Here is a 15,277-nt window from a genome sequence, read left to right as displayed (position 1 = left end):
CTCATGGGGATCCCGTGCCAGAGAGGGACCTACTCTGCTCTACAGGGTTGACAGCAAGCGATGGATGCCCGGGTGGATGCACAGACGCTTGGGTGCCCATCTTTCTGTGGGGGCCTGGTGCCACCTGGTGGCGATCAGGCCGTGGCCATGGCCTCTGTCAGAGCCACCTTCCCTGTGGTGGCCCAGGAGCTGCTGAAGGATGGGTGCGGAGCAGTTGGGTGGGCTCGGGCCGCTCCATTGGGTGCTTTCTTGCCAGCCAGCCTCACGGCACAGCGTGCCTGGAGGAGGGTGCTGACAGAGCTGGGTGCTGCCCAAACTGGGCTTAAGAGCTGCAAGAAGCGCTGCGGGGACCTGGCCTGTGGCCATCCATGCTCATGCTGTTGGCAGAAGTGCTTTTGTTGCTGTTGCAGGCTCACCTCAACCCCCAAGGCTCTGTGGTGGCTCGCTGGGACACAGCAGGGCGCTAGCGGGGACCTTGTGCATGCTGTGCTCTATGCAGAAACAGGGAAACGTGCACCCAAGAGACACTGGTGAGAATGTGTGGACAGGCAGGTGAAAAGGTGGGGAAAACGATTTGCTCACACTCTCTGCTTGAGTTATTTCCCACGCCAACAGCTGCAAATAAATCCAACTGTGCCCACGGATGCCTCTGCAGGCCTGGAAAGAGCCCTGCAAAATATCGCCCCCCACCAAGAGTTCAGAGCCCCATGCACATCTCAGTAGAAAAGCTTTGGTTTGGTGAACCAAAAAACAGCAGAAATCCAATCCATGCTTTCTACAGCTATGCCTCCCTGAGGGTTAGGGCTAACTCATAAACTTTTTATTAGCCCCTGGGCCCATGGAGAAGGTGGAGAGACAACCAGCCTGTGGGGCAGCAACAGTAGAGCTTAACGGTGACTTCTCACGGTTTTTGCTCCCAGTTACTTGCCCCAAAACCATCAGTGCTGACTGCACGGCTCATCCGAGCTCTGCCCCTGGCAACCTTTTCCTCTCTTGCTCCCTAGCAATGCTGCCCCGTTACAGAGGTGTTTTTGCTTGCAGCTGCCTCAGGACGCAGCAAGATCTGCCCCGGGGAACCTGCAAAAGCAACCCTTGAAGTTGCCGATACAAAAGTAACCCCACGGAGGAGGCTTGGGCCTAGGAAGCAGGTACACACAGGCTCACAGATAAATCAGGCTCGTAATGAATTGTGTCATCCCCTGACAACATCTGAGGAAGGTTTTGAAAAAAAAAATATTGGCGAGGGTTCAGAGAAGAGCCACAGGAATGATTTGCAGTCTGGAAAACCTGCCTTCCAGCCTGAGACTTAAAGAGCTCGGATCTATTTAGCTCATCAAAGGGAAACTTAAGGAGTGGCTGGGCTGCAGTCTCCAAGCGACTCCAGCGGGAGAAGCTCTCCCACACGGCGGCCCTTTAATCATGCCAGCAAAGGCAGAACAAGACCTGGCGGCTGGAAGTCGAAGCCTGGCAAACTCGGGGGGGGGGGGGGGGGGGGACGTGAGACGCGGCCAATAGCAGCCTGCTGCCGGGGAGAGCGCGGGGGGCCTCGGCCCCGCTCCTTGGCTCCGGGGCTGCTTTTGGTCCAGGTGCGCAGACCTCGTTCGAGGGGGTTTCTGCTCCTTATACTTCCACGTGCAATGGAAATTTGTGTCTGTGCAGCGGCGTGCTGGTAGACCCGCACACGTCTTGCTCCATCTCCTCCCGGCACCCCTGTGTGACCTGCAGGCCTCACACAGCGCTGCCCTTGGATGTCCCCAGTCAACCCAGACAGCGATGGCCACGGGGCTCTGCGGTCCTGGCCCCCTCCCTTATAGCTATTTGGGCATTGGGGAGGTCTCAGCCCCTAGAGCCAAAGGAGAGCCAGTTCCCAATGCCCTCCCCTATAGCTGGGAGAAGGTGCAGGTTTCCAGTCCCTCCCTTATAGCTGGGGTGAGGGTGTGTTGCCACCCCTATAGCCATTGGAGATATGCATTCCTGACTCCCTCCCTACAACTGGGGCACAGCCATGCTTCAGCTCCTATACGGAAGGGGGTTCCCAGTGCACTCTGCTGTAGCCACGGTCCAACTGTGTCCCAACCCCTATAAATGCAGGGGGCACCCCGCTATAGCTGGGGTCTAGCTGCGTCCCAGCCCCCTCCCCTATAGCCGGAGCCCAGTCGTGCCTCAGCTCCTATAACCGGGGGGGGGGGGGTAGACCCTTCCCCTATAGCCATGGTATAACTATGTCTCAGGCCCCTATGGAGGGGTTCTCCAGCCCCCTCCCCTATAGCCAGAGCCCAGTCGTGCCCCAGCTCCTATAACCCGGGGGAGGTCCCAGTCCCCTCCCCTACAGCCATGGTACAACTATGTCTCAGGCCCCTATTGCAGCGGTGGGGGGGGATCTCCAGCCCCCTCCCCTATAACTGGAGTGCAGCTGTGCCCCAGCCCCTACAGCCAGGGGGTCCCAGCCCCCTCCCTTATAGCCAGGGAATCTCTCTGCCACAGCCCCTATAGCTGAGGCTGGATCCCAGCCTCTCCCCTATAGCTGTGTGTGTGTGTGGGGGGGGGTCTCAGTCCCTACAGCCAGGGGGTCCCGGTCCCTCCCCTAAAGCCGGGGGGAGGGGGCTCCCAGCCCCCTCGCCTCTAGCTGGAGCCCGGCCGTGCCCCAGCCCCTGTAGCCCCTGTGCCCAGTCCCTCCCCCGCGGCCGGCCCCGGGCGCTGGGCGCGGGCCCCCCCGGCCGGGCCGGCCGCCTCCCCGGGGGAGGGCGCTCGGCGGGCCGCGCTCCCGCCGCCAGCCAGCGCCATGTTGCGCGGCCGCGCGCCCTGCCCGCCGCCCGCCTGAGCTGCCCGGCCCGGCGCGGCCCGCCGCCCCCGGCCGGTGAGTGCAGGCGGCGGCCCCGGGCCCGGCCCGCCGCCCTCCCGACCCCCCCCGCGTAGGCCGCGAAGCCGCGGCCTCGATTTTCCCCGCGGGCGGCGAGCGGGGGCGCCGGGGGGGGCGGGGCGACGGCGGGGGGGCGCCGCGGCGGTGGGGGAAACTGAGGCACCGGCAGGTTCCCCCCCTTCCCCCCCGCCGCAGCAGCCCTGCCCCGCTACCTCCCGGGGCTCCGGGAGCGCCAGGCATCCCCGGGCGCCATCCTCCGCCCGCACAGCCGCCCTGGGCCTCGGAGCCCAGCGCAGCCTGCGGGGAGCAGCTCTGCGCCCCTCGGAGCGGGTCCCCTCCGCGCCCCGGGAAGGGCCTGGCGGAGCCATGTCTGTGCGCCCTGTGGGTGACTTTGGCTTTGCTTCTTTCTCTTTCAGATCGGCTTTTGGCCACCGCTCCGGCAGGAGGCCGCTCGGTGTTGGCGTTGGTGTTGGTGTTGGCGTTGGGCAGGAAGCAGCTGGAGCTGCTCAGCTGCAAGGTGACTTCCTCAGGCGCCGGGATCCGGGCAGGCTCCGCTCCTCCGGCTGGGAGGTGTGGCTGGATAGGCCGGGAAGCGGCGGCGGAGAGGAGCACGGAGCAGCGGACGCAAGGGTGGGCTCCTGCTGGTGAGTGCGCTGTGCCTTTCTGAGAAGTCATGTCACCCAGCGTGCCCCCTCAGTGCCAGCCGCGCCTCGGCGTCTCCTCCAGGCTGTCGCTCTCTGCGCAGAAGTGCTGACTGAGGGATGGGGGCAGCGAGAAGAGGAACAGGTTACGTCTCCCTCGAGGTTCTTTATTTCAGCTGCTTTTGCAGCAAGGCTGTGCGCTGCTTGGCTCCTGCAGCCAAGTGTGCTCGTTTCCCGCAGGCTGCTTGCTAAGGGAGCTTTATAAGTGAAAGCTAAAATCTTCAAAAGTAGTGGCAATCATCTCTTTCTGTCTCTCAGGGCACTCAAAACTAAAAACAACTTTGGAGAAGGTAGCTGCGAACCACAGCGGTTACCAACCCTGTTGTAGTCACAGGGGTTCAGCCTTCCAGATGGGCTCAGTGTTACCACAGCCGTTGTGTAAGCTCTTGCAGAGAGTCTAGTGCACTCTCTTGGCTGGTTGGGCTGAAGGAGGAGTTGTTTGCTTTGGACGGAAGGACGGTCGTACTGGGAACAGGAACGCTGGTCTGGGTTCTGCGAGGAAACCCCATGTTCCGGGTGTTAGTACTGAGAGCATGTACTGTGAGTACTGGTTATCACCCAGCTGAGCGCAAGGAGGAATAAGCCAGAGCCGATTCCCTTCCTTCCCGCAGGAGAACTCAGGGGAGGGCAATTATTCCACTTTCCCGTCGTCTTACTCCCTTTGTGGAGCACGTTTTATAGGAGCGTGAAAGAAAGCAGTAGAGTTAGCTCTCACGTTGTGGATGCTTCGTGCATCTGCCGTGCTCAGAGGAGGAACGCTACCGGGGACTTCCTGTAGCAAAGCCCTGTGTGTGCTAGGACCACTTCTGAGCTGGAGCCACCTGCTCTGCTGTCCTGCAGACACCCACTTCCCTTATCCTCTTCCAGAGCTAAACAGGCTGCAGCACAAGTTGTTCACACAAAGGGGACCAGGATGGGGGGGGGGGGTCTGGCTCTGCTTCTCTTCCTGAGGAAACATCAGTGAAAGCAGGGTGGAAATCCGTGTCGCAAAGCTTCGATTGCACAGCTGAAAAGGCTTTTTCCATAGTGTCTGTCACTCAGGGCTGGGTACTGCTCTCCTTTTTGTCTGGCATAAAGCTGTAGTAATGGTGCTGTGGTCAGTGCTACCCTTGAAGTTGGATTTCTCCCTCAGAATAGTGTGTAATTCCTGCTATGAGTTATATTACATGCTTTTTTATCTCTTTGCCCCATCTGAATTGGTGTTTTTTATTGCTGGGAGCTATTGCTTATGGTTTTCATTTAAAGGGGTTCAATGCAGTTTGGCTGGGTAAATACCACAGCAACACGTATGGCTGGAAGGGACAACTTCCTGGTTTTGTAGGCAACTTCATATAATCCAGGGAGAAATTACTGAGATTCATTTTAAAACTAGGTTCACCATACCCACCGTTCCCCTTGGGAAGCTGTTCCAGAATCGCACCTTACTGCTGGGAAGAAACCTTATTCTTGTTTCTAGCCTAAATATATTAGTGTCTAATTCCCCTCATCTGCCAGCGTATTTCAGGAAATATTTGCATTTGGTAGTCAGTAAATTCTTTTTGCCTCACTTACAGAATTTTCCTGAGAACCAAATAAGCAGAACTGGCTTGAAATGGAAACAAATGCTGTTAAGCGTGAAATGTAACTAATTAACCTGGACGCTGGACGTTTGACCTGCATTCTTTGTTTTAGTGTTTGCAGGAGTCATTAGTCACTCATACGATGGCACTTCTTATAAACATTTGAGAGCTGATCATTCAGGTCTTACATGCATACCTTTTACAGTGAATTTAGTAAGCGTTGTTGTGTAAGGAGGGAGTACCCAAGAGCCAGTTACTGTTGACTTTTTAGATTGTCTCTGGGCAACTTAGAGGCAGCTGAACTCTGGATTGTTAAGGGTGTTAGGACCCAGGTCCTGTTGCTGCGTAAGAGCCCTGTATCTTTTGCTCAAGGGAGTCGATCACATTGTTGTGTGTGTACAGGAACTGGACTCTCTTGGGATCTTTTGTGCTTCTTCCTGATCAGCTGCAGTATACAATGCACTATTTCTCTTACTCTGACTGTAACAGCTGTCTTTTTTTTTTTTTTTTTTTCATTCCTGTTTGTAGCTTGGCTTCTTGGAGGAGAAAGGATGGCTCAGGAGACAAATCAAACCCAGGTGCCTCTGTTGTGTACCACAGGCTGTGGATTTTATGGCAGCCCTCGGACCAATGGGATGTGCTCTGTTTGCTATAAGGAATTTCTACAGAGGCAACAAAGCAGTGACCGGATAAGCCCCCCAGGTAGAGGATTTTGGCCAACAAATCTCTTTTAAATGGATGCCTGGATACAAACTATGTTAAGAAGCTAGGACAGAGCTTATGGAACCTGGTACTGTCTGCCAATAGGTTTACTCCCTTCTGGAAAACTCAGGTCTTTGCCTTTTCATGTAGGCCCAAGCCTCTATATCAAATACCCAAGCCTTGGAGCTCTTCTGTTCCCTGTAAGGGGGTCAGTTGTATTCTTCGCAATCCCAGCTGTTTGTGAAGCACCGTCTCAGGCAGCACCTTCCAGTGAACTGTAAAACTTCATTTGCTCTCACAGCAGCCCAGATCTTTAGCTATTACCTGCTCCCTGAGCTGTGTGTTGCTGGAGACCGTGAGAAAGCTTTCCAAATTAGTGAAATTTTGCTTGAGAAGAATTTGGCCCTTAGGGTTGGGATAATTTTCTCATCTTAACAGAGTTGACAAGCAAAAGCAATGAAATAAAAGGTTTGGGTTTTGCAGCTAAACATAGTCGACACATCACTGAACTGAGAATCAGCTGTGTACACAGAAAGGATGCTCTTTCCATCATTAGCAGGATTTTCTCTTGTTGAGAGTCTGTGCAGCTGCCCGGTGTACAGACATTGAGAAATGCCTTCTAGAGATCTTCCATGGTTTTGCTCCTGAGCATAGTAATGGCTTTGCTTGAATTACTCACTCAAAATGTACGTTAGGAACACAGCTCTTCCTGACAAAGGATTAATCACAAAGGGTTTTTCTAAAGATCCTGACTTAGATCCCCAGCTGCCATAAAACAACATATTTCTATTGAAGCCAGTGCTTTTCAGCAGCTGTGGATCTGGTCTTTATACCTTGGAGGAGTTGCAAAGTAACATTGGATTCAAGGTATATTGGTACCTGCAGTGCCTTTATTTATACAGATAGGAGAACATTTATGCTGATGTGCAGTTTGCTTTGTGATGCTGAGAAACAGAAGAGGAGTCAAAGAACAGAGGTGTCAGGGGTGACGGAAGTCAGATTTTTACCAAATGTTCAAGAACACACAGTAATGGAACACACAGTGCTCAGCATGTAACTCCTGTGCGTAAACGCTCATCCATCAAAACCTGAGGAACTGGACAGACCTTTTGTAAACGAGGCCTTCAGTTCTCAGGAAGATGAGCAGCTAGTTTCAGAAGGATGTTCTGGTCCTGATACAAGGAGTCATTCCTGATCTAGCGTAAGAAGAGCTGCACCTGGGCATGTTAAGGTCCATGCAGCCTGATGTCTTGTCCCTGTAGTGGCCTCTGCGCAAGTTCAAATGGGACAGTATAAGAATAGGGGAGTTGGGAGTGATCCCAACCTGGGTGCACCCTCCCAGCTTCTGGCAGGCAGCAGGAGGTTAAAGGCTGCTGAAAGTGGACGGTTCTGCTTTTGTCATGGCTGTCAAGCAGCTGAGGAACCTGCTAACATTTCTAAGAGTTCACTAAGATTGCGATCTTGTTTCCTAGCAGCCACTGGTCCCAACAGCAGCCCTGTGGCTTCGGAGTCAATTGCAGGGCGGTGTGCAGAGGGAGACTCCACGCCTGAGGATGTGAAAGCCAGGTAGGGGCATAGTCTATGGGTGGATTTAATGCCCTGGGACACAACGGGTAGGCTCTCGTCCTTTGTTTGGCGAAGGGGTCCTGCAAAACAGGATGGGTCAGAGTTCACGGTGACCCTGGTTTAACTGGAGGCTTGAGATGTCGCTGCTTATGATGACTGCTGCATGGAGTTAGGTACCAAAGGGTCAGCAGTAAATTAAAATCTGTAGTAAAATAAGTAGCTTCCTGGTTCTCCTATGGCCATTGCACCTTGTCGGTGTGCTGTTTTGTTAGCTGTGTTAAACTGTTCAGCTTCAACCTGGTCCTAACATCACCTAGCACCTGGTGATGATCTAGTCTGGAAGCTACAAGAGCAGAATTGGAGACCTGTCATGTTTGATAGGAAGGAGGATATTCTCATTGAGCTCTACCGTTGCATTAAAGTCCTAATTCACAGCTGTTCCTCTGGTCCTGGATTTGCTTGCATGGGCTTTGAACTTTTGCTTTGGCTTTGAGATGTAACTGGTAGAAAACCAGTGGGTAGAAAAGGAAGCTGAGATCACTACAAGTTCATTCCATTTATGTCTGTAGAGAACGGTGACCTCAAGTCTCAGGGGAGTTGGCCTGTGGTACTGCTGAGCTCCCTCTGAGTGTAATGAAATTAACCTTATGGGCTGAAGATCTCTCCCACATAACTAATTACCAAAAGAAAATACTTGTGTTTGCTCTATGGTTTGTTTGTTTGTTGCAAATGCTCCCAGTGCTCAGACTCCTGTGACCCATCAGATGACGGCCATGAGCATATCTAGAGAAGAAAACAGCGATGAGACGGGATTCGTTAAGACAGAAGAAGCCTCATCAGCATCTTCCTCATCAGGTAGACTGATTGGTTTAGCCTTTGTAGGAGTCGAAATGACACCAATGTAGCAAGTCTGGTTTGAGCAGTAAGTAGAATGCTGGCCAGTAACTCCAGGGGAGAGCCGTTACCTACCAGCAATAAAGGTGCATCTAGCAAGACAGCTGAAGAGAAAACAGTTTGCCTGTTTCTGAAATAGGGAGGAGAGAAAATGCTCTGCCTGAGGGCAGGCCAACGGAGTTTGCTTTGTGGGCTGAGAACTGAGTGGCTGCCAGCCCTTGACTATCTGGCAGGAGGATAATCTTCCATGACGCCTATCTTTGTTCATGGCAGAAAGCCCAGAGCATCCCACAGCCTGCTGCATGGCTGTTGTTGGCTACGTGCTGCAGTTCTGTGCCATCTCTCTCGAGGGATGAGTCGAGCTGGATCCAGCGTAGTCTCGGGAGAGGAGTCGGGATTCCCGAGCTCTGTTTGTGACAGTGCCAAGTGGCTTGTGTGGCGGCTGCTGGCCTGCCTGTTGTCCTGTGTGGTCTGAGGCATACCTGCCCCTTGGAGGGGTAGCGTTAACATTGTCATTTTGTTTGCAAAGTGGATCCCATGGAGTGACAGAGGAGTGCAGGTGTTGTTGTCCAGCAGGGCACGTCCTCCGTTTGATCAGTTGCAGCGTGAGACTTGGTGTTGCAGTGGAGCTGTAACCAAGTGACACTTCATTGGAGACTCCCTCCCCTAGTTGTAACTCATAGTTTGCTTGTGTACAAACCTATAAAAACAGGGTTGTTAGTTGCTAAAAAGCAGGCTTTGGTCACTGACTGGACTGTGAGATTTGGGTTTAGTAACCACTTGCCTGCAAGCCCAGGAGACAACTTACGACAGGCAGGTGGGAGTTACTGTCTGGTGAAAGAGAGACTTGGAAGAGCCTGCCGCTCTTTTCTGATCGCCTGTGGGTTTTCTAGAAAGTTGTTCAGGGTCAGATCCACAAAGCTGTTTCTGCATCTGACTGTTAGTCTGCTTAACCTGATTTTCAGAGCGGTGTGCATTGCAGGTGTGTATCTTCTGGCAGTTGGGGCCCCTCTTTCCTGATGACTTCTCTAACCTGCTTAGGTGCTGTTGGAAATCCTGCTAAGCATCAGTGACCTTTAACAATCTGGCTTTCGAAGCTCGGTTTTCCTTCTGGTAGATTAGAGACAGTGATGAGTATCTGTGTAAAGCATTCTGAGACCTACATATGAGGAACACTTACATAAGAGTCAACAAAAATAATTACTAGTACCTTCTTACAAGGGGTTAACTTTACAAAGATTAACTCCAGGCTCAGATGTGCAATTGAGTTGCTGTACAGCAGAGCCAAGCTGTAGTGACTATCCTGATGCGTGCTTAACCTACGAGAAGCACCAGGTAGTTCTACTTAGCGTCACGTTACCTTACATATGCCTTAGCTAAACCTTACTAACTCCTTGGTGCTTCTGAGCCTTGCACTTAGGGAGTTGAAACAGGGAGAGAATATGAGGCTCTACAAGGTGTAGATCTTTACCTGTGGAACAAGGCAAATCTCATACCTTTGTGTACTGTCTTCAGGTTGTTAACTTTGGAGGCTAGGACGGTGTGCTGCTATGCGCACACGCAGGTGTCTGTCTGGCATGGACTCAGTCAGAATCAGCAGGGCCTCAGGCAGCTATTGGAATAAAACTAATGTGTTGCTTAACTTATCAAGAAGGATAACAGAGCTCTTGTGTCTGTTTCAGGTACCCTCTTTGAAATATCCCAGAACACAGTCGAGGACAAGATGGCTTCAGAAGAAATGAAACAGAAAAAGAACCGCTGCTTCACCTGCCGGAAGAAGATAGGGTTAACTGGTAAGATCCTAACTGTGGTGAAAATTGCTTGCAGTCTAAGTAGTTTGGTTTCCTAGCTCTGCAAGTAGATCGCCTTGTGTTGTGGTACTGCTTGGATTCACAGGGTTGGCATGGGTCAGTGTTTGGAGGTACTCCTCCAAAGAACACCTAGCTTCTGCAAGAGGTGCTGCTCCAAGGGAGGTGGGGGGGTGAGACTCTGATCTTTGAACAGTCCTATCTGAGGCAGTAGCATGGGGAATCTGATGCTCATCATCAGTTTCCCTACCAGCCCTTGTATTCAAAATTGCAGCATGGGATGGAGCAGTGCCTCTAGGGTTAGTTCTGCTGCCTGGCAAAAGGTGTTTGTAGACGCAAAGGCAGCAGTGAACACACTGTTGATCTAATTCTGCTCCTGTGGAAGTCAGTGGTAAAACTTTCATAATGGGGTCCTGAACTAAGTTAGACTAAAACTGAAATTCCCACTCCAAGGCTTATTCCATTTGTTAAAGTTCCTTGACTTCTGCCATTAACTTTATGATAGCAGGACCAGACTCTCGGTGTTAAGCTTGTAGAGCTGAAAAGTGAGAGGTGATGAGATAGTGTGTCAGGTGACTGGTATCAATGGGAAAAGCGGCCCTGGAAAGGAAATTCATGAAGCAGTTAACTTGGCTGTGTTTTGTTGATAAAAACATCATCCCCCTATTATTGACTCTAGCGTTTAGTTTTTCCCTGGAAAAAGTTAACCCTAGAGCTGTGCAGGTCACACTGTTCTAGCAAAGCGCTCTCCTCTTTAGCCTACTTAGCACATTCAGCAGCCAGCAATAGCGCATGCACTTCTGTTTTCATCGATGTAAGCTGCTTTGGCAGAGTCTGGCCCAGAAGGTTTGTCCAGCATGGCACTGTGCAGACCAAGCTTGCCTGGAGATTTTAGGGCACTGTCATAGAGTAAACACGGGTTGATAAGCCTGGAATGGTAGGGAAGGCAGGATTCTCTGCACCTAGCCTTTGGCTCTGTAGGGAGGAGGTTTTTCTTTGATGGTTGGCTCTTAAGAGCTTAAAGTGAAAAATCTCCCCTCGTTTAGGAATCAACTTGCAAACAACTCCCATGAGGTCGGACAATTTAGGATAAGATAGGTTTTCCCAGACAGGTAAATTGGCACCTCGCAGCAATGTGTTTGCAGCCTTTACAGCCTGTAGATGTTATAGGAAGGAGCATGATCCACTGGGGGTGACACGGGGAGCCAGCTTGCTGTCCTGCAGCAAATCCCTTTCCTTCTCTGTATCTCAGTTTCCCCATGTCTTGTGGAATGGTAGCACTTCTCAACAGCATTGTCTTCAAGTGAAGTGATTAAATTATGCGTTTCTGAGGCCCTAGAAGCTTGAAAGCGATACTAATGAGGTGAAGATTTTGCTGCCTGCCACCTTATTGCTGGTCGGTCAGCTTTTTAAGCGCTGTTGTTGTGATGCCTTGGGAGTCAGGCTGGCTTGGAGGGCTCAGCTCCAGCTCAGGCTACCTGCTTGCTGCTGCCAGGGCCTGGGGAGCCTGGTCCGGATTAGAAATCTCTTGCTCTGCTGTCTCTGGCAATCGCATTCCCTTATCTCTAGGGAATGTGGAGAACAACTGCTCTCGAGAGCTTTGCCCGTTGCTATGACAGCTGGGCCTGCCCCAGAGAACACGTGCACTCATGACAGTTTTCCTGAGAGCAGCTAAGCCAGAGGAAACCTAAGAGCTACCTAAAATCTTCCCCCGCACTCAAAGACTCACTTTCACCCATCCCAGCCAGCAGCCCCTCTTATTAGTCTGACCTTCTCTTTCTGCTTTAGTGGGGTTTCATGGCCTAGCAGGGAACAGTCCGGGCTCTGCTGCCTTTTCATCTGGCTGGACAGTGATTAACATGGCTTTCTCTCTTTGCCGTTCCTCCCTTCAGGGTTTGACTGCCGCTGTGGGAACCTGTTCTGTGCCATTCACCGGTACTCAGACATGCACGCCTGCCCGTACGACTATAAGGCAGAAGCAGCTGAGAAAATCCGTAAGGAGAACCCCATCATCATAGCTGAGAAGATCCAAAAGTTGTGAAGGAAGCTGAGCAGCTAGAACTACAGCCACCTGGCCTGGTGCTCCTCCCCTTCCTCCCAGCCCTCCTCTTCCTCCCAACCCCATCAGTGGCATGATGGGGCCTCCAGCAGCAGACGTGAATCTACACCGAGATGTGGAGAGTTCTCGCACCTTTTTGGCAGAGATCTGGGATTCCTTCTCTCCCTTCCTGTCTGTCCTAAAGCCGCTGCTCAATTGATCCATTTTTGACCAACTTCCAAAAGGAAAAGGGATCGTCCCTGCTCCACCCACCGCCAGTGCTAAGACCTTTGGACTTGTCTTCCGCCAGGGTGGTTTGCACGGCGCGGGCAGCAGGGTTCCCCCAGGCAGCCTTTCCGTTCGACCTGCAGCTCTGAGTTCTGCAAACCTCCCAGGACTAGCCGCTAGTGTCCGTGAGCTGTCTCCATACTTTGTTCCCTCTGCTCCATTGTCTGTTCGTGGCAGATGTAGAAGCGGGAGCTGAGGAATCCCAGCGGCAAGTCTACCCTCTGCTCTGCCTGATCTCAGATGCGGGAAAGAGGATTCGGTAGTTTTAACACCCCAAATACCCCTCCCTTCCCTTCGAGAAGCTGTTGAAGCAGTTGGATCATTAAGCAGCAGAGTACTGACAGAGTAAAGTTACTTTGTGGCTTGCGGCGACACAGACACCTCCAGCCACAAGTCAGGACTGTTAAGAAAGTACCACTCTGTGCCTCTTGCCTCTCACCGCTGGGAGGGAGCCAGCCTGTGGGGCTTGCTCCTTCCAAGGACTTGGCTGGCCTGAGGGACACCCTTGCACCAGCCTTCTGTGGGCTTCAAACGCTCCTCTCTCACCCCGTACATAACTGCTGGCCCCTTCCCAAGCGAGCCTGGATGTAGCACGGCTGCAGCCCGCGCTCTGACAGCCTGTTCTTTCCACTTAACTCTACCTTCTGCCTTATATGATTCTTTCTGATCAGGGTTGTGCACAAAGCTTAGACCATCAAACCTCTAACCTTTCCTGCACGCATGCAAGTCTCGGAGACCCGTTTCCTCCCCTGTAGGCTTTGCTGATATTCAGTGGGAGTCCTCCTTTCCTATGAGTGTATTTGCTCTGAAAGCTCGCTCAACCTTCTTGCCTTCTCATCTCGCTGCTTGTCCTTGTGGGGAGAGAGGCAGGGCCGGGTCCCCAGGGGACGTGGAAGTCACCATTGCTGCAATGAACTCCAGGGCGCTCCTAAAGCCAAGCAAAGGGATCTGGGGTGCATGGAAAGGCACATGGAGGGTCCTGGGAAACACCGAAAGCCACATGAAGGGCTCGGGGGCATGCAGAGAGCCACACGGAGGTCTCTGGAGCACCCCAAAAGGCACATGGATTACTCTGGGGCACTCCAGAAGCCAAATGGAGATCCCTAGTGCATCCTGAAAGACATTTGGAGGGCTCTGGGGTGCAAGGAAAGGCACATGGAAGGCTCCAGGGCTGTCCAAAAGGAAAACAGAGGACCCTGGTACTCCCTGAAAGGCACACAGAGGCTCCTGGGGCGCACTGAAAGCCAAACAGGGGTCTCTGAGGTCCTCAGAAAGGCACCTGGAGGGTCTGGGGTTCTTTTGTCTCGTTCCCAACCCTAACTTTAGCTTCTGGTCATGGGCCGAGCCTTGGAGAAGACCCTGATCACCAGCCCAGTTGGAAGAACAGCATGGGAGAAACCGTTTTGCAGCCTCGCTCTTCTTTTAGGGGCCCTTTTGCAGCCTCACCCCAGGGGGAGCTCTGGGCTTCATGTTTCACCTAACCCTTGACATCGGCCTCGGCTGAGCCTCAGCCGCGGCCCCAGGGGAAAAAGGTCTCTGGGAGAAATCTTTTGGCAGGGTTTGGGTCTCCCCCTCCGCTGCCCCCAGAGGCTGCATCAGCCGCGGCTTTTCCTGAAGGACTTTTTTCCAGGCTCTTCTTCCCGGGCCGCTGCAAAGCTGAGAGCCAGGCCGGCGAGGCTGCGATGGCTCCGTCTCACAAGCAAAGAAATCCAGATGGGTCCCAGGAGAAAACATCAGCCTCTGCCCCGCTTTTAACCATCCCATGTGTTTTGAGCGTTTCCTTCAATATCAACTCGTATCCCAGCTGCAGAGAGCTGTTAAGCGCACCAGGCCAAACCATCAGCTGGTGGAGATCAGTGCAAAAATGCACCGTGGAGCTGGCAGGGCTGCAGCCAGGGGCTGTCTGCCTTTTCGGTGGGGGATGAAAGCCTGGGGGCTGCCCAGCACCCATGGCTTAGCAGCTCCAGAATTTGGGATCTCCTCTGCGGTGCGGTGGGGCGAACAAGCGACGTTGGCTTGGCCTGCTTGCCGTGCTGTCGGCGCATTAGCCCAGGCAAGTGGGGGCTCAGTTGGGTTTTGAGCTGGAGCAGTGGAAAACGAGCTTTGAACGCTCTCCCAGTTCACTCTTGCCTTAGGCTCTGCAGAAACCCCCCTTGATTTACATCGATGGATTTGGCTTTTTGGGAGAGTGCCCCTGAGCCCTTTCAGCACCACGGGGACAGGCTGCCCAGGCGGGGCCAGGAGAAATTGTAAGAACCCCTGTGTTACTGTTCGCACAAAGTTTGCAGACTCGGGAGGGACGGGGAAGCAGCCTGCTGCCGCACATGGAGCAGGAGAGCCCGGATGCGAAAAGGCAGCCGGCTGCTCCTCCACCACCTCCCTTTCTCTTTTATTTTTCTGAGTATGAAACCAGATCTGTAAATATTAATATATTCTAGTTTGCTTGGATGCTGTGGATGGTTCTTTATGCGCACAGCCGATTCCTGAGCTGGCGTTGGCGCTCAGAGCACAGATGAATGGGTATTTCTGCCCTCGAAATGCCCCTCTCGTCCCTCGCTGCAATCGCTCCCGGTTCCCTCTGCAAACTGCAAAGCCCCGCTCCCACCCTGTGCTGCCGGGCAAACCCAGGTGTCCCAGCTGCACCTTGCTTTGGCCAAGGCATGCTCTGTGCCTCAGTTTCCCCATGGCTAATAGGGGAGGCTTGGTGGTGAGCTGGTCTGGAGAAGGGCTTGTCCCCTGCGTCCCGCAGGGTACCCGTGCTGCAGCCCCCGGCACACAGCCTCCTCAAGCAAGGGTGACTGCTGCAGGGAAGCAACCGTGCAGCCTTGGGCACATGCCAGCCCTGCAGGGAGGAACACCGC

General features: G+C 53.1%; 1 protein-coding gene across 1 annotated transcript; it reads left to right on the top strand.

Moving 5' to 3' along the window:
* Positions 1-2,766: 2,766 nt before the first annotated feature.
* LOC104150696 (AN1-type zinc finger protein 5) lies at positions 2,767-14,864 on the top strand. Its single transcript, XM_068919852.1, has 7 exons — positions 2,767-2,857; positions 3,277-3,504; positions 5,649-5,822; positions 7,295-7,388; positions 8,128-8,243; positions 9,965-10,075; positions 11,983-14,864. The coding sequence occupies exons 3-7, from the start codon at positions 5,672-5,674 to the stop codon at positions 12,129-12,131; spliced, it is 621 nt and encodes a 206-aa protein (XP_068775953.1). The 5' UTR covers positions 2,767-2,857; positions 3,277-3,504; positions 5,649-5,671; the 3' UTR covers positions 12,132-14,864.
* The last annotated feature ends 413 nt before the right edge of the window (positions 14,865-15,277 follow it).

This window comes from Struthio camelus, chromosome 26 (genome assembly GCF_040807025.1).
Source record: "Struthio camelus isolate bStrCam1 chromosome 26, bStrCam1.hap1, whole genome shotgun sequence".
NCBI classification, from domain to species: domain Eukaryota; kingdom Metazoa; phylum Chordata; class Aves; order Struthioniformes; family Struthionidae; genus Struthio; species Struthio camelus.
Note: the sequence above shows the minus strand (reverse complement) of the source record. Positions and strands in the feature narration are given on the sequence as shown.